General features: G+C 46.9%; 2 protein-coding genes across 2 annotated transcripts in view; one reads left to right on the plus strand and one right to left on the minus strand.

Annotated features, from left to right (window-relative positions):
• LOC130261341 (fer-1-like protein 4) overlaps positions 1-3,002 on the plus strand; it is a 35,917-nt gene extending 32,915 nt beyond the window's left edge. Inside the window, exons 42-45 of the mRNA XM_056507450.1 lie at positions 103-344; positions 792-1,063; positions 1,801-1,901; positions 2,416-3,002. Coding sequence (XP_056363425.1) covers positions 103-344; positions 792-1,063; positions 1,801-1,901; positions 2,416-2,596 — 796 coding nt within the window. The 3' untranslated portion in view covers positions 2,597-3,002. The remainder of the gene's footprint in view (positions 1-102; positions 345-791; positions 1,064-1,800; positions 1,902-2,415) is intronic.
• A 346-nt stretch (positions 3,003-3,348) lies between these two features.
• ERGIC3 (ERGIC and golgi 3) lies at positions 3,349-19,672 on the minus strand. Its single transcript, XM_056507452.1, has 13 exons — positions 18,448-19,672; positions 18,277-18,347; positions 17,110-17,197; positions 16,872-16,991; positions 15,518-15,611; positions 14,219-14,384; positions 13,922-13,979; positions 10,870-10,901; positions 10,136-10,232; positions 8,419-8,483; positions 7,483-7,619; positions 6,597-6,652; positions 3,349-4,073 (listed from the first exon to the last, which is right to left on the minus strand). Exons 1-13 carry the CDS (start codon positions 18,533-18,535, stop codon positions 3,994-3,996), a joined length of 1,152 nt encoding a protein of 383 aa, XP_056363427.1. The 5' UTR covers positions 18,536-19,672; the 3' UTR covers positions 3,349-3,993.
• Between the last annotated feature and the right edge of the window lie 1,590 nt (positions 19,673-21,262).

Consider the following 21,262-nt stretch of genomic DNA (forward strand, 5'->3'; position numbering starts at 1 on the left):
TGACCCTTTCTTGCTACCCCATGGAGTTCAGTGCTTCCATCCTTTTGTTCTGCCTCTGAGGCTGGCTGACAAGGGTAGAGGGTAACTGAGTTTCTTCTGCAGCTGGATAAAAGGTCTTGACCATGACAAGCAGGAGACAGATGTTCATTTTAACTCTTTGACTGGGGAAGGCAATTTCAACTGGAGGTTCATATTCCGCTTCAATTATCTCCCGACTGAGAAGGAGATCACCTACAAGAAAAAGGACTCTGTCTTCTCCATGGAAGAATCAGAATTTCGGGAACCACCTGTTCTGGTCCTCCAGGTCTGGGATTATGACAGGATTTCAGCAAATGACTTTCTAGGTATGGTGTTACCTGCTGGAAGTGAGGTGACCTGTCCCTTACCTTGCTGGAGTGCTACAACATTTCCCTGGGGTTCAGCTCTCTGAGAAGGGACACTAGGGCCATCAGATCTCTTCAGCTCAGCAGTCACCTGGGCTGGTTTTTCACACCTGAGCTATAGACAGAGCAGGGTGGGACATGATAAAGGGGTGAAAATAACTCACCATATGAACTCACTAAACAGCCCATATCAAAAACAAGATGAGACCTGGGACTTCTGCCTCTTGCTCTCTAACTCCTGAGGCAGTCCTTTCTTATGCAGAATTTCAGGTTCTCCTGAAAGGTTCTGCTAGATCATTGCAGCAGCTGGAACTTGCTCATGACAGTTGGGAGTGTGGAAGAGACAAGCAAATGTCATGAGGGGCTGAGCTCAGGGTTTATCATGTGGTCTCTTCCCTGTGCCTGCAGGCTCCATCGAGCTGAAGCTCCATGACATGGTGCGGGCAGCCAAGAGCTCAGAGCTCTGCACCATCCAGATGGCCAAGGGGAACGCAGCGCCCCGCTTCTCCATCTTCCGCAACAAGCGCATGCGCGGCTGGTGGCCCTTCATCAAACTCTGGGACCAAGCAGATAAGAGAGAGGAAAGGCAGTACAAGAAGAAGAAGAAGAAGTGGAGCAGCTCAGTCAAGCCAGAGGACGTGGAACTCACAGACCCCAGTGGGAACAAGTACCTGCTGACGGTAAGGTTGGGCTGCTGGCACTGCTGAGCACAGAGCTTTCCTCTGCCTTGGCATGGCAGCCTGTTTTACAGGCACACATCCTACAAAGGCAGCAGTGACCCAGCTTTTGCAGGACCCTGAGGGCTTCCAACAAATGCCAGTCCCACACTTTGTCTACCCTGTAGAACCAAGTGCCATGGCATGCAGGGGTGTCTGACTTCATGTGTTCCTCTGAGCTTCCCATAGAGCAGTGTTCTGTGAGGGGAGCTGTCTTTGTTTAGGAATTTAGTATTCCCACTAGAACACCCCAGACCATGTTCTCCTTGCTCACTGCTACTCCAAAGCAAGAGGCATCTGTCTCCCCATCAGCCAGTCAGGACAGCAGCAGAAGCCTGGATCTCTGCTTGCCCAAGACAAGGTGACAACTGCCCAGGGACAGACTTGTTCCTCATACCCCTACAGGTTGACCACTGTGTGTCCCCAAGGGTGAATTTTGCTCAGTGCCACTGTGGGAGGGTGCAGACAAATCAGGTAGTTGGGGAGTTCATTACAATACAGTTCCTTGTCTGCAAAACAGTTTCTTACCAGGCCACAGTTGCCACTGGCTGTGAAGTAAGACTGTAGTCAGTGGAGAAAAAAAGCTCTGAGCCATCTGTAAGTGGAACTGGGAGAAAAATACTCTGTGACAGGATGTGTGGTCATGGGCTGGTCTGTGAAGCAGCACATTCAGCTGTGGCTCAGACATATTGTCCCTCCAGGGTAAGGTGGAAGCAGAGTTCCAGCTGCTGACTGTGGAGGAGGCTGACAAAAGTCCTGTTGGCTTGGGCCGGAAAGGGCCTGAACCCCTGGAAAAGCCCAAGTGAGTATCTGTATTATCACCTTTAGGATGCACAGACAGTGCTGCATTCTCAGCAGCTGTTTGTTGGAAACCAGGAGTACTGGCTTGTCAGGAAGCCAAGAGCAAACACTGAGGCCCTGGGCAGTGAGGTCTGCAGGACCAGGATTACCAGGGCTTCCCAGAGCTCACGTGGGTCCACAGGGTTTGAGGCTGCAGCAGCTGGCCCAGGGTTGATCTCAGGAAGATACTCCAGGTAGCTGTGCCATAACATTGCTTGTACAATGGTCAGGTCTGTCTGTGTGAAGGGATCCCTTGTGCATGAGGGTGAAGGACAGCTTCACTCTGGGGACATTGGGGCACTGTTCTGTTGTTTCTGGCATTTCCACAGGCAGTGAGTTAATTGTAGCCCCTGGGCTGATCCTGCAGCAGGAAGAGCTGGTGATTCATGAGGGTAGCAGGACATCAAAGCAGAAGGGCCAATGTGGTGCTCTGTGGATTGAGCCTGTGCTTATCTTTTCTTCTCTTCCTGTTCTAGTCGGCCCAAAACATCTTTCAACTGGTTTGTGAATCCCATTAAGACCTTTGTGTTCTTTATCTGGAAGCGGTACAAGAGATACATAATTATGCTGATTATTGCCACTGCTCTGACAATCTTCCTGGTTCTTTTGGTCTACACCATGCCTGGATACATCAGTGAGAAGATCATCAATGGATAAATGCTCTCCAGCAGAGGACTACTCAAAGACAAGGATGATTGTGGAATAGGATCAGAAAGTTTAATGAAACCCTCGGGTGCAGAGACAGCCTAGAGAGACAGAGACCTGCAGAAGTGAGCTGTGTTTACCTCATGAATAAAAGCTCCTTGGCTACTCTGATACTTGGGGTTTTTATCTGCTTTCTGGAGCTGGGAGACTGCCTGTTCCCTTGTGTGGTACAGGCTGATCCTGGTTCAGCAGTCCTCTCTGCTGCCCCTTTTCCCTTCCTCCTGAGTAGTACAGCAACACTGGGACAACATGGGGTCATGAGTGTCCATCTGTATTTGGTGTTGGGCTGATGTGAACTAAATAAGACTTCTTGTCAGCATGGTTTCTGGTGCACCAGGGTTCCTGTCATCTGCACAGACACCCTCTGCCATGGTCTGATGCCAGTGGAGGTGTTTCAGCCAGACCTTCTGAGAGGGGCAGGTGATGCTCTTTACTCACTTATGATTTAACAGAAAAAAGCCCCATTACCATCACAATCTCTACATACTTTGCCATGATGCAATGTGCCTTTTAATTCTAATTTCCAATACAGTATCAGGATCAGTTCAAATAATTTAATTATTTCTCCATATGCCTTACCAGAACAACAGAGGATGGACTTCATTTGAAAATATATACCAAGGGGAAATGAAAAAAAAACAATCCAATTAAAAATCAATTAAAATTCCAGACTTTTTTTTTTTTTTTTTTTTTTTTTTTTCCTCCTGAAACATCAACCTGCATCTTTCACAAGAAGAACAATTGGAAGGTCCCCCAGCACAGAAAGCACATCTCAAATTCTTCGGGTGCCCATGCAGCCCAGGATGGCTGGATGGCAACAGATGGGATTCAGCACATTTTCACAGAGGTCTGACATACAGCATCAGCACACCCAGACACATTTTAAAGAAAAATTTAAAATTCCTGGTGGTGTTGCTAGAAAGTTGATGGCACCTTCAGTCTATTACAGGTCTCTTGACAATAAAGTCCATTATTCCTAGAGGCAAGACCAGAATGCAGCATCTGCAGCACCACTGCTGGGCAGGGAACAGAGCTGGAGGACCATGGACTGACACAAAAGGAGTTTGACACGAGGGCCTGCAGAGCCAGGTATGACAGCTAATCTTTATAGCAGCAAGGTTCAAGGTGTTCCATCCACAAACTAAGGCTAAAGAATGAGGGCACAGTAACAGATGAGTAATTAGGGCCATCTGGAAATTTCTCCTGTGCACTCTCAGAAGATCACTTGTGTTTCAAAGAGCCTGTTTAGTTCTCCTTGGAGGCTTGAGTTCGGCTTTTTTTTTTTTTCTGCTGCTTTTTTGTTTTGTTTTTGTTTGTTTGTCTTTAAATGGGTTGATGCCATTGTTTATTTATGTTGTCTTCCCAAGTTCAATTTTCTTCTGGATGGCACGTGCTGAATGATAGATCAAGGAGTCAATGAAACCTGCAACTATAAAAGGAAAAAAAACAAAAAGATGAAGTCAGACATGCCTCAAAGAGACAACTCCCAAGGAAAGAAAACACAAACCCTGCTGTAAGAGGAAAGGAATCCTCTGGAAAGGAATCCCAGGACCACCAGACAGAGAAAGGTTCTGCTGCTGCTGCTGCTCAGAGTAGTAAAGTCCTCATCTCAGGGCAGACAAGAGCCAGCCTGCAGGACAGAAGTGATCATGCTTCTCCAGAAAAGATCCTTTCTTCAGAAGTAAGAGACAGGCTGAGCCATGTGTGTTTGCTGATGACTGAGAAGAGTCTGGGGAGGAAACTTTACCATATTGTTGCCTTGACTCAGCTTGCAGAGGGCTGAAATGCTTCCCATTTCTTGCTCATTTCACAGCAACCTTACAAGTACCAAACAGTGCCCTTTACTGGAGATGGCAGTAACACCCACCAGACACAAATGAATGCAAACCACTGCCTTTAATTCTTTCTGCAGCATTTTCCCTAAACCTCTCCAGCCCTGAAGAAGCCTGTTAATTCAGTGCTTGTTTTGTGACCACAGAAAAAGTCAGAATGGGTCTACTGTACCACAAACCCCAGGCAACCAAGGTTTTCATAGGACAGGAGCCTTGGAGCTCCTGCTAGGGAGCCTTTTCTCAATGATTCAATTTTATAAAACTTCATATTCTTTCTTCTATTCAAAACCTCAATCAAAGGAATAAGTAAATGATCACTTGGCTATATACAAAGGCATACATTTCAGTAAGATAAAAAGCATTGCAGCTAAAATGGGAATTGAATCTTCTGTTTATTACTATATAATATGGAATTATTTGACTTAATATTTGGTCTTTGGGCAATGCTTCAGATGACTTTTGTGTTGTTGTTATGCCTTGAAATTATCTCTACTTGTGGAATGGATTTGATCCTGTTACATGATCACTGTTCCAGAGGTGACTTTGGAATAGCACAGAATCATCCAGGTTGGAAAAGACCTCTGAGGTCATAGTGTCCAAGATTCCCCAGCACTGCCAGACCATGTCTCTGTGTCACACCTACATGTCTTTTAGCTTCCTTCAGGCAGGGTGACTCTGCCACCACCCTGAGCAGCCTGTGCCATGCCTGGACAAGCCTTTCCATGACAATTTTTTTCCCCTTATATCAATCTAAACCTCCCCTGATGCAATTTGAGGCCATTTGCTTTTGTTCAGTCCTTGTCAGAAGAAGAGACTGACCCTCACCTGGCTCCAGCCTCATTTCATGCAGTTGTAGAGAGCAAGAAGGTCCCTCTTGAGCTTCTATTTCTCCAGGCTGAGCACCCCTGCCTGCTCCTCACCAGACCCACATTCCAGCTCCTTCCCCAGCTCCCTTTCCTTCTCTGCACTTCCCACAGCACCTCCATGTCTTGCTCATCCTGAAGGGCTCAGAACTGAGCCCAGGACTCAAGGTGCAGTGAGGGATAGTCACTGCCCTGGTCCTGTCAGCCACACCACTGCTGCTACAAGTCTTACAGGCCACCAGCTGGTTTGCACTCTGGCACAGAGAGTCTGAGTGTGGTGTATGGCAGCAAGCATGAACTGGCTGTCAAACCCAGTCGCTGCTAAATGACACTTGAATTTGTCATGAAAGTAATTTTTAATGACTTTCCATATCAGAGAGATGAACAGGACAAAATTTATTGTAGACAGAAATTCTGTTTAACAGTATCAGGTTCATTGAGCATTGTGGCACCTCAGATGATGGGAAAACCTTGCAGAAAAGGTGTGATGTTATAGGTATGTGATACAGATGTTATGTGACACAGAAAGTGGCTTCTCAGATCCCTGACCACATCTTCAGACTGGCCCTTAACATCTCTGCCTAGAGCACCCTCCTGGATTACTAGCTGAAGAGCATGGCTGGACCAAGGCTGCTCCCATGCACAGAACTGAGCAGATACTGATTAGCTACTCCAGATGCCAGCACTGAGAGTGAAGAGCAGATACTCACTCAGATGGATCTGCAGGAACAGCCTCTCCTCACAAGACTCCACCTAGTCCCTGCAAAACAGTAGCTGGAGCTCCTGTGTCTGGGAGCACAGTTTGGAATCTCTAAGATACATGTTATGCCCATGGCAATCTGGGTTCACAGATTTTACTGGCTTTGGTTCCACATGAAAACAACTACCTGCTTACAGAGCCAAGCTGGCCAAGAATGCAAGTACAGACACTTTCATATGGGCAGCGAAGAACAGCTTTGTTTGGAAACAAAATGTCCTGTAGAGCATCAAAGTGAGATACTATGACAGGTCTACAGGTCTAATGAAATGAAATGCTGAAATCATTATTAATCTACATCATCTACAGCAACTTGTAAACCTCCAGTGCTAACTAATCTGCTGCTCTGCAGAACATGCTGTATTGCTTCCCAAAGGCTGCAATATCACTTCATCTCACTTCATCAAACATGGATTTATTACTGCACATGCAGACTTTAGAAAGCATAAGATAGTAAATGTTTACACTTCAGAAAGCAAAATGATTGAAAGGTGCAATACCTGTAAATATGCCTCCAACAATGGCACAAACTCCAGTGAGAAAGTGAGTAAAGGACCTAGAATTTGAACAACCAGCATGAGCTCAGATACCATGTCAGGTACATAACAATTAAATAATAATTATAATAATGTTCATCATACCATATAAGTATGCATTACCTAAATATTCATAGCTGACAATTCTCAGATTGAAGAATTAATTAACTCCTATTGGCTACAGAATGGAGTTTGTCACTGCTACTTTTAGTCACCAGTACTAAGGGGAAGTACTGAATTTATAAACTTAAAAGATGGGCTTTTAATCCCTAAGACATTATTCATTCTTACTCAGTGAGAATGCACAGCAGAGTCATGTAACACAATAAATAAATCCCTAAGCACATGTTACTATATTTCAAGATACAGACATTTTCTGTCCCCCATTATGAACCCCAAAGACTGGACAGCTACAACCCCTTCCCTTCCCCTGCAGCTGCATGCCAGCCATTAACCCAGAGAGAAGAAGAGGTTCCACACTGGCTGCAAGATGCAGAAAAGCCATAGCAAATGCACAGTAAGGAACCCTTTGGACTGTGTGGGTGCTGCAGGTAAAATGGGTAAGCTCTGTAAATCTAGTCTTCCCATTAGAAGTCTGAATCAAGAACCATTATATCACACTTCTGCTCCTTGCACCACTTTCCTCTTCACATGGTAACAGAAAAAACCCAAACCCAACCAGGGTTCACACAGAGAGAAAGGGGTGAGCACCTCCTCCTCTCCACTGGCTGGGCAGAGGCTTGGATGAAATTCAGGAATTTGCACTGTCATGTCTAAGTGAGGATGAAGTTTCAAGCTGTGCAAAATGACAAAATCAAGGATGAAGAAAATAGAATGCAATGTCTCTTACCTGTGTTTCTCTGTCAGCTTCACCATCATGGGTGAAAGCTCATAGAGCACAAAGACACCAGGCAGACCCTGGTCTCCCAGCAGACCATTTGCTATTTTCTCATGGCGTGTAACTGAGAACTGGTTAGTTCTCACCACCTACCAGAAACAAACACAGCAAACATTGTTCTGCCAACAGGGAATAGGAAAGGCTACTAAAACATGAGTTCAGTGAAACACATCAGGGCAGCCCTGCCCATGTGGACAGCCTGACAGTGGTTAGAAAGTCATGAAGAATCTGTCAGGATCAGGTGTTTGTCATCAGGTCTGTTTTTACTACAGTTAAAGCTGCAGCTAGCCCATAGTATGAGGGATCCATCACACCCAGGCTGGACTATTTCATCTCTGCTGGCACACCTTGGCACAAGCTGTCCCTCTCAGCCCTGGCTCTATGTCATGCTCTATCAAAATGCAGTGCTTCTAAGTATGCTTCAGGAGACAGCACTGATGGCAGAAAGCCATAAATAATCAAGAGTGAGGAAAAGGAAAACAATACATAGAGGCAGGAGAGTGGAGAAAGACAGAGATAGCCTATCTTCACATAAATGAAGATCACTCTCCAGCATTCTTTTGTGCCCTGCCATTCTCCTACACATTGTTCATACTAGTCCTATTCTTAGAGCAACTAAACTGGGTTTCTATAAAATGAAATTATGTTCTGTCATCCTTACTAAGCTATCCAACACAGACATTAGAATTACAATCCAAGCTGAGAACAATACTATCCCAATTTCTTTACCAAATTCCATACCTGGGGGTCCCATGTACTGAATGTACAATACAGCCCCTGGTATACATCTGGAAACACATCTGTATCCACAGTTACTGCCAGCATCAAGAATGTGAGGAGAAAGTGAAGGCTTCCACTAGTCAAAGTAACATGAAAAAAGGTACTTACTTCACCATCCACTTTCCTATACACAGTGGGGACCACTTTGACAAAATATTGAAACATCATGGAAGCTATAAGCAAAGACAAGGAGAGACACAATTAATATCCAACAGCAAGCTGGAAGCTTTTCACTGACAGGTCAGGTAGACACAAACTGGTTTTGTTCAACTTGTCAGGGAACCTCTTTGTGCACAACAGCTGCTGGAGGTTTTCAAGGACAGTAAAGTTAATGTCTTCCTCTTGCCAAAGTGAATCTAATTTCTGCTCCAATCAAAACTCATGGCATTTTGGCCTTGACTAAATGGAAAACCTTCTACAAACTTGCTATAACTTTGCCAATAAAACTTCTTGCAAATTTGATTCTAGTCCAGGAAAATTTCTTATTTTTAACAACACAGCCTTGGGAAAACATACTCAGGTCTAAATGAGTATCTCATATCAACTTCAATTAACATTGCAGCTTATTCCTGTAGGAGCATGGCATTTATTGTATCAAAAGATGAAAAGGAAGATCTGAACTAATGAAGCAAAAAAATAGAAGAACCTCTTCTGTTGCCTCAGACCAGCCTGTTCCTTCAGTTCTCTTAGGGATAACACAATGCAAGAAAAAAAAACTATTTTCTATGAAATTCCCTAGTGAAGATTATTAATCCATTTCTACAGCAGAAGTATTTCTTGCATATGGTATCCTTAGATGCAATAAACATAAATTTGACCTGTAATCTACTGGTCCTACTTCTTTACTGGAATATGTCCTCAGAACAAATTCTTCAAAAATTTACCAACTGGTTGACTGAAGCTCAAGATGAAAAGTTTGAGCCTATACAGAAATTTACCAGTCAGCTACAGGTCCTCCCTCTCAGATGGTTTGTTACTCCACAGAGTAACTACAGCATCACAACTGCACTGAACATTACAACACCTTTTAATTTTTCTGTATTTTTTTTTTTTTAAGCCATCCTCAGATTTGGGTACAAGGATCCAAATCAATGGTAGAAAACTTACAAGAACAGATTCAGGCATGACTATCACCACTTCAAAGCAAATGACTACTTTCTTCAAGCTTTATTACATCCAGCTCCAATTACTTCAAGGACAAACTTTTCAGACTTTAGTGGATCTAAAAAAATACAACTCTGCAGTGGCATGTAAAGGACCTTTCACAGAAAAGCAGGCTTGTGGAAATAAACTCATGCACAGCAGCAGCATGAGGAAAAAATAGCCTTTCATTCTCAAGCCAACAAATCTGGAGCTATCCAGAAAAGATCAGAAATATTTCAATTCACTGCAGCTTTTCAAGCTCTTACTGTTTGCTATGTCAAGGTCAGGCAGACACCACAGCTCTCCAGCAACTACCAATTAGGCCTTTTTTTCTCTACCCTACATCTTCTGGTTCTTTCTCACTGCATGCAGTAGTTAGACAGGACTATCCCTGAACTATATCTGAGGTAGGCTTTTAATAATGATGTGCTACACCTGCTGTTGTGCATCCATGAACACTGAACAGAGATTTCTTTCAGAAAGGTCACAGAATCCAAACATGTTGGCAGATTTCTTCCAGGTGAATGGAGAAAGCTGCTCCAGAAAGAGCACAAGGTGGAGGAGTCCCATTTCACATAACACTGTTAGGGTTTTTGTTTAAAATGGGAACTTTGCTCCTGTTCTCTTCTAACACTTGTTAATACAGACACTTAAAAAGAGACTTCTTTCAGCTGGCCTTTACCTTGCTGTGCAGTGATGGCTGTCCCATCCAGGGGGTTCACAATGCCTGGATAATCCCTTCCAAATGAGAGATGTTTGATATAGTGTGTCATATTGATCTGAAATGGAAATGCCAATAACTCAAACAGCTGCACAGCACACGAGGGTCAAGGGAAGGGGCCCAAAGTTCATTATTTGTAAATTTTTCTGTGCATGGCTCTAGAATAGAGACAGGTGCTCCCTTTCTCTGTGCATCCTAACAGTAAACTCAAAAACATTTGCTCTTCTTTTTTGTTCACAGGAGACTTCAAGACAAGGAATTTTTCCTTCTCCTGCTGGAAATCCTCAGATCCAGGTTCTTTCCTCCTATCTACAGGAGGTTCTCCCACTCACTTCTCTCCCTGCCACTGAAGCACGTGCTATCAGCTGCCTTGCAGGAACAGGTATGAGCATCACCTGCTTTCCTCCCAGGACAAGGTAAACTCCAACAGATCCAGAAGCAATTGTGACAATATCAACCTAAGAAACTGTGAAGCACAGATTAAGGAGAAAGGGAGGCTCAGGAAGAGAGGCACAGGCTTGCCAAGCAGCATGCAAATGTCACAGAAAGCATTTCAGCACCTCTGTGAAAGCAGGACCCAGGTTCTGCTTAGACTCATAAAGCCAAATCTGTAGCAATCTAGGATCTCAAAGTGGCAATAGGAGGGAAATCCAGAACTAAAACAGAGAATAGAACACTGTCTTGTCAACACTTACGTTATCAAGTCCGAAGCTCTGCAGATCATGAACTGTAACAGAAAAACAGTTAATAATATAGCTCACATTGCATAACAATAGTATCTGTGTACCACATCCTACCAGCAAAAAGAAAAAAAGTCTACCAGCAATAAGAGAGCTCCTTTAATTTCCAGCACAACCTGAAATGGCAAGAAAATTGCCTGGGTTTCTCTCTTCTTGCATAGTAGGGTGTGTGACAGATAAAACTGCTATAATACCTGCCTGATACAGAGCCACTGCTAGATGAAGGGAAGTAAATTCAATTTGGGGTTACTTCAGGTTAGTTATTCAGTCCTCACCTGCATGTATTCTTCATCTAGGAAAAAACAAGATCCCAGAGGCCAGAAAGGAAAGCCTTGTTGTTAGCCACAAATAACTCCTCTCACTGCTGTAAAACACAGGGTAGTGATAGATTTAAACTAACAACTGAGCAGAGCACATGCTTTAATATAACATGCAAGTGCCCTTAAAAATCATCATCATCCTAGTAACTCTCAGCCCTCTGCCTATCAGCCTTGTTACTCCTGCCCAGAGAACACACTAGGAAAGGAAAAGTCTTTGCAGGGATGCCTGAGCAGTTTATTTACAAACCACTGGTGGGGCCACAGTTAGTGTCACCAGTGCTGGGATCTAGGGAATTTGGCCTGCCCCATCTCTGCCCTTCCCACACATAGCTGTGTGACAATGCTGGCAGCACCACACACTCCTAGAAGGGATCTGGCAGAGATGTGGGCAGTGGAAGGCAATGGATATCTTTTAGTTTGCTACTTAAATGATGTTATGCAATACTAGAAGCATCAGTCTCAGGATGAAAATATAAACTGCAACTCATTTCAGTATCAATAGTAAGAGGCTTATCCAAAGTCACACAGACATCTCAAAGAACCCAGAGGCTTTGGCCATTATAACAGGAAATTCATATGCTCAGGAAGGCAGACTTCACCTTTCACTCTAGCAAAGTAAAACACATTTCAATAATCATGGGCTATTACTTCAGGAGCTAATGGAGTCAGATCACCAAGTGTTGCTACATTATTAACAAAGATTAGAAATGATGCTCCCTTGAGAGCCCAGCACAAGACAAGACACTGTGTTGATTTGGCACAGCCTGGTTTTCTGGTAGCAGGGGAGAGCCACAGAGGTGGCTGGAAGCTTCCACCATGTCCACCAGAGCCAATCTCTGCTGCTCTGAGAATGGATCTGCTGCTGGCCCAATTAGAGAGGCTGGTAATGCCTCTAAATTACATATTTAAGAAGAACAATCAAGACAGCCTGCGCTCAGTTTTTTCCAGGGATGCCAAGGAGCCCCAGGCACTGCTGCCCCAGCCAGCCCTGCACAGGGAGAGGGGCAGGGGCAGCAGCAGCATCTTCTCCTTCCAGTGCAGAACCTGCACTGGATCAGCCTCCCAGAGCTGCAGAACCCTGCAGGAATCTTTAACTTGCTATCTGAAGTACCTGTGAGCAGCAGTTTTTCTCCTAGTCAGAGCAGAGAAGGGAGTGAGGACTTGTGAGGGAAACAACATGGAGACACCAAGGTCAGTGGAGAAGGAGGGGGAGGAGGTGCTGCAAGCATCAAGCCAAGGTTCCTCTGGAGGCCAGGTGAGGAGCATGGTGGAGCAGCTGTGCCCCTGCAGCCCCTGAGGTCATGGGGGATGCTGAGATCCACTCACAGCCCGTGGGGGAAGTGCTCATGCTGGAGCAGGTGGATGCCAAAGAGAGCTGTGGTCTAGTGGGAGACCCAAATGGAGAGAGAGCCCCTGCTTCCAGGGATGGATAGAGAGCCCCTGCTTCCAGGGATGGAGAGAGAGCCCCTGCTTCCAGGGATGGAGAGAGAGCCCCTGCTTCCAGGGATGGATAGAGAGCCCCTGCTTCCAGGGATGGATAGAGAGCCCCTGCTTCCGAGATGGAGAGAGAGCCCTGCTTCCAGGGATGGAGAGAGAGCCCTGCTTCCAGGGATGGAGAGAGAGCCCTGCTTCCAGGGATGGAGAGAGAGCCCCTGCTTCCAGGGATGGAGAGAGAGCCCCTGCTTCCAGGGATGGAGAGAGAGCCCTGCTTCCAGGGATGGAGAGAGAGCCCTGCTTCCAGGGATGGATAGAGAGCCCCTGCTTCCAGGGATGGAGAGAGAGCCCTGCTTCCAGGGATGGAGAGAGAGCCCTGCTTCCAGGGATGGAGAGAGAGCCCTGCTTCCAGGGATGGAGAGAGAGCCCCTGCTTCCAGGGATGGAGAGAGAGCCCTGCTTCCAGGGATGGAGAGAGAGCCCCTGCTTCCAGGGATGGAGAGAGAGCCCTGCTTCCAGAGATGGAGAGAGAGCCCCTGCTTCCAGAGATGGAGAGAGAGCCCCTGCTTCCAGAGATGGAGAGAGAGCCCCTGCTTCCAGAGATGGAGAGAGAGCCCTGCTTCCAGGGATGGAGAGAGAGCCCCTGCTTCCAGGGATGGAGAGAGAGCCCCTGCTTCCAGAGATGGAGAGAGAGCCCTGCTTCCAGGGATGGAGAGGCTGGACAGGACTCTAGCAACCTGCTCTAGTAGAAGCTGTCCTTGCCCATTGCAGGGGAGTTGGACTACATGGCCTTTAAAGATCCCTTCCAACTCAAACCATTCCATGATTTTGTAAACTACAACTATTGTTCTGGCCACGCTATACTTATGTATATACTCAAGGAAGTCCTTCACAACTTAAATTTTACTCTGAAACTCATGAATAGAAGAAAATATTCCTTCCAGAGGTACTGGTAGTCAGATCCTGGACTGAACACTTTACTTGAGGTTGTCTGACTGCAGAGCAGTAAAGAACTGACAGACTGCCCAGAAACATTCTCTGCCAAGTTCTTCCACACTCATGTGGCAGCAACCCTAGAAACAACTTTTCTGTTTGCCCATGATAATTCTAAACCACTGTAACAAAACTTAAACAATGTCCTCCCCACTGAAGCAGTGATGTTACCACAGACAGTGATGCAAAGACATTAAAGGAAAAATGTCAGACACACTTGAAACCAAAAGATCCAATAAGCAGGAAAAGAAAAGACTTTACCATGTACATGAGACTGTTGAAAACTTTTTCCTGGTGCAAAGTGAAAATTTCCAGCTACCTGCAGGAGAGAGTAACCTTTCATTAAATGGTCTGAACATATGTAAGTAAAGCAGTTGTACTGGTGTTTGGATTTTTAAGATTTTGTTTACACAAGACAGACACCAACCAGCTCATTTTCACCGGTGTCAGTAGCAGCAGACATTATCTAAAGCTGAAAAAGGAGAGGAATGCCCCAGTCCTGCCTTTTCACCGTCCTCGCCATCATGCAGCAGGTTCACAGCAAAAGCTTTCTCTCACCTTGTTGACCTCTAGGAAACCATACACTTGGCAGCCCTCATTCTTCTGCTCTTGCATCTTCTGGCTAAACCCTTCCCTCTTGCACTGCTCTATGCTGTCTGGGTTCTTGAAGGCCCAGCCTCGCCGCCTGTATGCTTCTCTGACATCATCACAAGTATTACAGCACCTGCAAAAAGGACAAGCACCATCTCACCATCTTCATCATTAAGAAGAGATGCTCCAGCTCAGGACTTGAATCCTTGACTGATTCCTCTTCAACAAAGCAACAACACAAGCATTGGGAACTGGACCTTGAAAAGTGGCCTAATGCTCCTGAATGAGCATGACTTCTTGATGTGCCTTCTGAGGTTTGGAGGTGAGGATGCACACTGTTTGAAAGCAGGACTGGAGTCTGAAGAGGGCTCTGCCTGGCCATTTACACAGCCAAGGCAAAGAAATTAGCCACAAAAGCATCAGTGCTCCACAGTTATGAGCAGTATGGAACTTCCTCGTTAACAAAGCATCTGCCTGTTTCTATTGCTTCTTTCCTGTTTTTGGGCCAATACATAGGGCCAAAGGGGGGCTTAACTGCAAACTTTCTTTGTACATTTCTACCTGTGAATAAGACCTTGGTTATCAGAAAAAAACCCCAGGTTTCTTCCTTAGTTTCATGTTTTGCTGGACATGTTGAAGGAATTCCTGCTGTTGAAAGCAACAATAATGAATCCCTCAAGATGAAAACATCTCTGGGAAAGGACACAACTTGACAGATGGGACAATCCAAGTCACCCACCAAGCCAAAAATAGGCAAGATTAGTCCAGAACCTAGATGGACTATCATAGATTCATTCTTAAAGTGATTTCCTGTTAGGAGGAATGAGAAATACAAAGAGACACCTGTTGTTTTTGTGAGCCATGGATGTCTGGTCTTTGCTCCTGTAAGGATGCAAAGCCAGCAGCAGAAATGAGAAAGCAAGGCCAGGGCATAACCAGGTTTTACATCAGATAGCTCATGTAACGGTGAAATCATTTAAACACCTCTGCTCTGGACACCAAACAAACCCAGAAAATCTCATCTGCTGAGATGTAATTTTTGTACTGCTTAAACAGGCATGTAGACAATGCAAACATCCTACAGATGTACCTTCTAACAATCCTGCATGCAGCTTCCAAAGGCATAGCCAAACCACAACTGCTCTTAGCACTGAACACGCACCTAAGAGCAGGATTTCATTGCCTCATATACATTTGGAAAAACATATGCATATAACAGATCTGGACTGCAGCACTAAGGAGACAGGAAAAAGGTGTCAAGGTTACCGAATGTCCTCTGACTCTGCCCCGTAACAGCTCTCGCAGCGATCGGCATCCAAAGAATTTGGATCAAACACTTTTTCTTCTTCTTTTCCCAGCTCTAAGACAAAAGAGGATTCAAAATGATGAGACACATTTAGAAACTCTGTGGTGTACTCCTGATCTACTGTATGCATGTGACTGTTCCACACACAGTGTGCTGCTGCACATCCTGCACCCAATGCCTTCCTGAAATGCCATGAGTGTAGCCAGCTGAGGTGTGAAGCAAGACCAAGAAGAAGCACAGTATTTGACCTCTCAAGAACAGCCTCCATGGAAAGAACTGGCTATCTGTAAGCCTTGCTGGAGCATCAGACATTACTTGCATAAAGGCTTTGCTAGAGCATGTCTTAAGTAGACTCAACCAGTACATTATGAGTGATACAGGAGCTGCTTCACAACATGTAGAATAGTTTTTGAACCCAGACAACAATTTGTAAAGTCACAACCTGTGGTGGCTGCTAAGTGACACAGTAGTAAGAACACTATCACCACATTCCCATGACAACTGGAGAAACTCTTGTGCCTGCCAATTGTTCAGCTCTTGACTTAGTTTAGCCTTTCAATGTCAACAACAGAAATGTTAAATCTAAAGTGATACAAAGGTAAAAATTTGGTCATGTTGATACGCAGAACTACACTGACTCCCAGAAAAGGGAATAAGTAACTAATGTTTTGGAAAGGAAAAGTAGAACAATGTTACTGCACAATTGAAATGCTTTGTCAAAATCCTTTCTGGTTTGTATCAAAGAACAAGGATGAGTCATAACATATAAAAAATGTAGAGGAGAGGTTTATGTAGCCAAGGATCACTTATTACAGCTTGCAAACAAGAGATCAACTCACATATATTTATCAGGTGTGTGTCAGCACACACAAGTTGATGGAGTAAGGTGCGAGTTTAGGCTTAAAGGTTAAATCACAAAGAGAAAGGCTCTTCTCTTGAACCACACAGTCCCATTTATTTACTCACTGTGATTTAACAATACAACCAAAGCCAAGTTTTGCAAGAACAGCAGCTTGATTTCTAACCCCAAAAGATGACCAACTGTGCAACTTTATTCCTCAAATGCATCCATGGGTCTTTGTTCTAATTTCAGAGGGATGGGGGCTTCTTTCTTCAAGGAAATCCTCAAAGATTTCCTTGCAAAAGTACTGAGTGTAAAACTGAGTTTAACAGATCTGCATGCTACAAGGTCTTCAAGGCTTTGTGGCATTCAAACACTCTACAGCTGTCACTTGTCCCCATGAATCTCAAAACAGGCATACAGTGGAAAGAGTAACAGAACAACCACCCAGGACAGGCAGAACAGCATCTTACCATGTCTCTCAGCCTCTGGAGTTACACGGTTGCCAGCTTTATCCAAACGTTGTTTAAACAGATTGTGCTCTACATCCAGTTGCTGCTCTCCTGCTACATCCATTGCATCAATGCTCAAATCTGAAACCAGTATGCAAGGAAAGTGATCTATAAACATACATTTGTTATGGGCACACTGAGCCTCTTGAGTCCCTGCCAAGGATGAAAATTATCATCAGCATTCAGAAGTCTTACTCACAAGCACAAGGCATATGTGGGAAAATAACATCTAGATTGATCTTCAGTTTATCTCCCCTTGATTTGTCAACGTACAACTCTGGATGAACCTGGGAACAAAGGAAAAACAGTCTCATTTTACTTGGAAGCAAATTAAAAGGCCCCTTTCCCTCGGTGCTGTGGTCCAGCAGGTAATTTTTAAAGCAGAAGGGATTTGCCAGGCAGCTGAGCCACTGTCGTGCACAGCCCAGCACACGCCATTTGCAGTCTGGTTAAATAACTGCGGGTGTCTGAACGCGGGGAGGGAACAGGGGTTCAGAACAGCACGGCACGGCACAGCATGGCACAGCACGGCACGGCACGGCACAGCACAGCATGGCACAGCATGGCACTGCACGGCACAGCACGGCACGGCACGGCACAGCATGGCACTGCACGGCACAGCACGGCACGGCACAGCACAGCATGGCACAGCATGGCACTGCACGGCACAGCATGGCACTGCACGGCACGGCACGGCACAGCATGGCACGGCACAGCATGGCACAGCACGGCACGGCATGGCACAGCACGGCACAGCATGGCACAGCATGGCACGGCACGGCACGGCACAGCATGGCACTGCACGGCACGGCACAGCACGGCACGGCATGGCACGGCACAGCATGGCACAGCATGGCATGGCACGGCACAGCACGGCACGGCATGGCACTGCACGGCACAGCATGGCACTGCACGGCACGGCACAGCATGGCACAGCATGGCATGGCACGGCACAGCACGGCACGGCATGGCACTGCACGGCACAGCATGGCACTGCACGGCACGGCACAGCACGGCACGGCACGGCACGGCATGGCACGGCACAGCATGGCACAGCATGGCATGGCACGGCACAGCACGGCACGGCACAGCACGGCACGGCACAGCACGGCATGGCACGGCACGGCACAGCACGGCACGGCACAGCACGGCACGGCACAGCACGGCATGGCACTGCACGGCACGGCACAGCACCCGCTCCCCCCGCCGCGGCCACCGGCCAGGGCACAGCAAAGCACCGCGAGCCGCGGGCATGTGGGGGCGAAGCTGCTGCCCGGGCAGACCGGGGCCGACCGGCGAGGAGCCACCGGCCGCTCTGAGGGGCCGAGTGGGAGCAGCCCCGCGGCCGCCCATGAGCCGTACTCACCTCCTTGGTCAGGTAGTACTGCAGCTCCGAGAAGAAAAGCAGCACCATGATGAGCCCGCTAACAGCCGTCACTGCCAGGGAGAGGAGAAGCACCGTCAGCCCTGCCGCAGCCCGCCCGCCGCCGCCCCGAGCCGCTGCCGAGGGCCCGCCCGCTGAGGGCCCCCCGCTCACCCAGGGCTCCTCCGCAAGTCTTGACCCGAAAATCTTCCAGGGTCTTAGGAAAAGCGTCGAAGCGCTTCAGCCGCCACAGTGACTCCATGACGCCGCGCGGCCCGGAACCGAACCCCCCTTCCGGCGGCGGCCTGGCCTCGGCACCGGGCCCGCCCCCGGCGGAGAGCGGCGCTCCGTGCCCGGGGCGGCTTCTCTGTGCCCGGGGCGGCTGCTCCGTGCCTGGATCAGCCTCTCCGTGCCCGGATCAGCCTCTCCGTGCCTGGATCAGCCTCTCCGTGCCCGGATCAGCCTCTCCGTCCCCGGGGCAGCCTCCCCGTCCCCTCCGTGGCCTCCAGCCGCAGAGGGGCTGGAGCCGGGCACTGAAGCCTTTGCAGAGCAGCTGATGTGTCCCCTGGGCCGGCTGTGGCGACATCCCTCCTGGACGAGGCTGACTTTTACCCCTACACCCTCACGCCTCACCCGCACGTGGCTGCCTTTGGAGATCTCCTGCAACACCTTGGCGTCCTCCTGGTCCCCACACTGACTCACTACCGACATGTCCTGGTCCAAATCTACCAGGAGAGCCATGGCAGAGGGACCCTTCCCAGTAGCCAGAAGACAGTCCTGCTGGCCACACGGCATTTCTTCCAGCTGCTGCGGGAGGAACCGGAGCCCCCCGATTGCTCCGCTGTGGCTGAGCTGAACCTGCTGAGCACTGCTGGCTGCCTGGAGCTCTCCCGTGGGCTGTGTGCCCTCAGGCTGCTCGGGCCCTGGAGAAGACCTTTGTGTTCATGGCTGCGCCGTTGGTGTCTGGCTGGAATGGCAGGTGGCTGCTGCAAAGGCTGCCAGCACTGCTGCGGCCACGGGCGCTCTCAGAGGTGACAGAGAAGCGGCTGGAGGAGAGCGGTCCACAGCCATGTCACTGCAGGTGTGTCATGTCACTGTGCTGAGGCGCCTGCTGACCCTGCTGGAATCCCCGTGGTTTAGGCTGGGGCTGGAGTCCCTGGCGCAGTGGCAGAGCCACAAGGCTGTGACGGCAGTGGAGGGGGTGGTGGCTGTGCAGTGGAGCAGCTGGAAGTGCAGTGCTGCAAGGACATCTGCACCATGCTGCTGCACGGTGGGGCAGAGGTGGAGGGCAGATCCCAGTCACAGGTTATCCACGTGTGCCCATCTGGTGGTGCTCAGCTGCTCCTCTGCATCCCAAAAAAGTCCCCCAAAAAATCCCCAAAAATTACCAAAAATATCCCCCCCAAAAAAAACCCCAAAAATCACCTGGACCTGGCGGCCAAAGGTGAGAAAAAACCCAAAAAACTACCCAAAAAACCAGCCAAAACCACCCCAAAAAATCCCCAAAAATCCCCAAAAACCCCCCAAAAATTCCCAAAAAAATTCCAAAAACATCCCAAAAAATTCCCAAAAAAATCCCCAAAAAATTCCCAAAAAACCCCCCAAACCCCCCAAAATATATCCCCAAAAATTACCTTTGGCAGGCAAAGGTGAGAAAATAACCCCAAAAACTACCCAAAAAACACCCAAAAACACACCAAAAAAAAAAAAAAAAAAAAAAAAAAAAAATCCCCCAAAATTACCAAAAACCCAACAAAAATTCCCCAAAAAAATCCCCCCGAAATTCCCAAAAATTCCCAAAAATATCCCTAAAAAAACCCCCCAAAAATCAGCTGGAGCAGGTGGCCAAAGGGGAGAAAAAACCCCAAAAAACCTACCCAAAACCTCCCAAAAATTAAAAATAAAAAAAAAAATTATCCCCAAAATATCCCCAAAAATTAAAAAAAAAAAGTTCCTAAAATCCCCCTAAAAATCCCAAAAAATCCCCCCAAAAATCCCAAATAAACCTCAAAAAAAAAACAAAAACAAAAAACATCCCAAAAATATCCCCAAAAATTGCCAAAACTCCCCAAAAAAATCCCAAAAGAAAATCCCCCAAATATCCCCAAAAATTATCAAAAATATCCCCCCCCCAAAAAAGCCAAAAACCACCTGGAGCTGGCAGCCAAAGGTAAGAAAAAAAAAAAAAAAAACCAAAAAACCTCCCAAAATACCCCAAAAATATCCCCCAAAAACTCCCCCAAAAAAACCCCAAAAATCCCAAAAACCCCCCAAAAACCCCAAAATTTTCCCCTAAAACACCCCAAAAATATCCCCAAAAATTAACAAAAACCCCCAAAAAATTCCCAAAAAAAAAAACCCCAAAAAATCCCCCTAAAAAATCTCCAAAAAATTCCTCAAAATTACCAAAAATATCCCCAAAAGTATCTGCAAAAAATGCCCCCCCAAAAAACAAAACAAAACAAAAGAAAACAAAACAAAACAAAAAAAACCAACCAAAACAACGAAGCAAAACCTACCGACCGATTGCTCTGGGCTCGATTTCTAATGCCCGCCGATCGATTTCTAATGCCTGTCACTCGGTTGCTCGGCGTTCGATAGCCAATGCCTGCCCATCGATTGCCAATGTCTGTTGTTCGGTCACTCGGAGCTCTATTGCTCATGCCTGCCGATCGATGCTCTCGGCTCGCTTCCTCATGCTCAGGGTTTTTAAGGTTGTTTTAGGGTAGTTTGAAGGGATTTTAAAAGTTTTTCTGGGATTTTAAAAATTTTTTTTTCAATTTTGGAGGTTTTTTAGGGGGTTTTTGGGGGTTTATCCAGCGCTGACCCTGTCCCTCCCGAGGTACCCTGACCCTGAGGCCGTCCCCAGCCTGGATGAGGAGGAGGGCCTGAAGCCGGCACAAAAAGTGCTGGTGACACTGAAGGACCGCGTGGGCACAAAGTGAGCAGGTCCCTACTGTGATGAATCCTTCAGAGAAAGTTTTCCCCT

Source organism: Oenanthe melanoleuca, chromosome 20, assembly GCF_029582105.1.
Source record: "Oenanthe melanoleuca isolate GR-GAL-2019-014 chromosome 20, OMel1.0, whole genome shotgun sequence".
Lineage (NCBI taxonomy): Eukaryota > Metazoa > Chordata > Aves > Passeriformes > Muscicapidae > Oenanthe > Oenanthe melanoleuca.

Bases quoted from the DNA above. Each gene is read 5' to 3' on its own strand.
- ERGIC3 (XM_056507452.1), bottom strand. From the start codon at position 18,535: ATGGAGTCACTGTGGCGGCTGAAGCGCTTCGACGCTTTTCCTAAGACC. The intron at 8,484-10,135 runs GTAAAGGCCAGC...CTTTGCTTATAG, and splicing joins AGCCATCACTGCACAGCAAG to CTTCCATGATGTTTCAATAT. The intron at 7,620-8,418 runs GTAAGTACCTTT...TGTTTCTGGTAG, and splicing joins ATAGGAAAGTGGATGGTGAA to GTGGTGAGAACTAACCAGTT.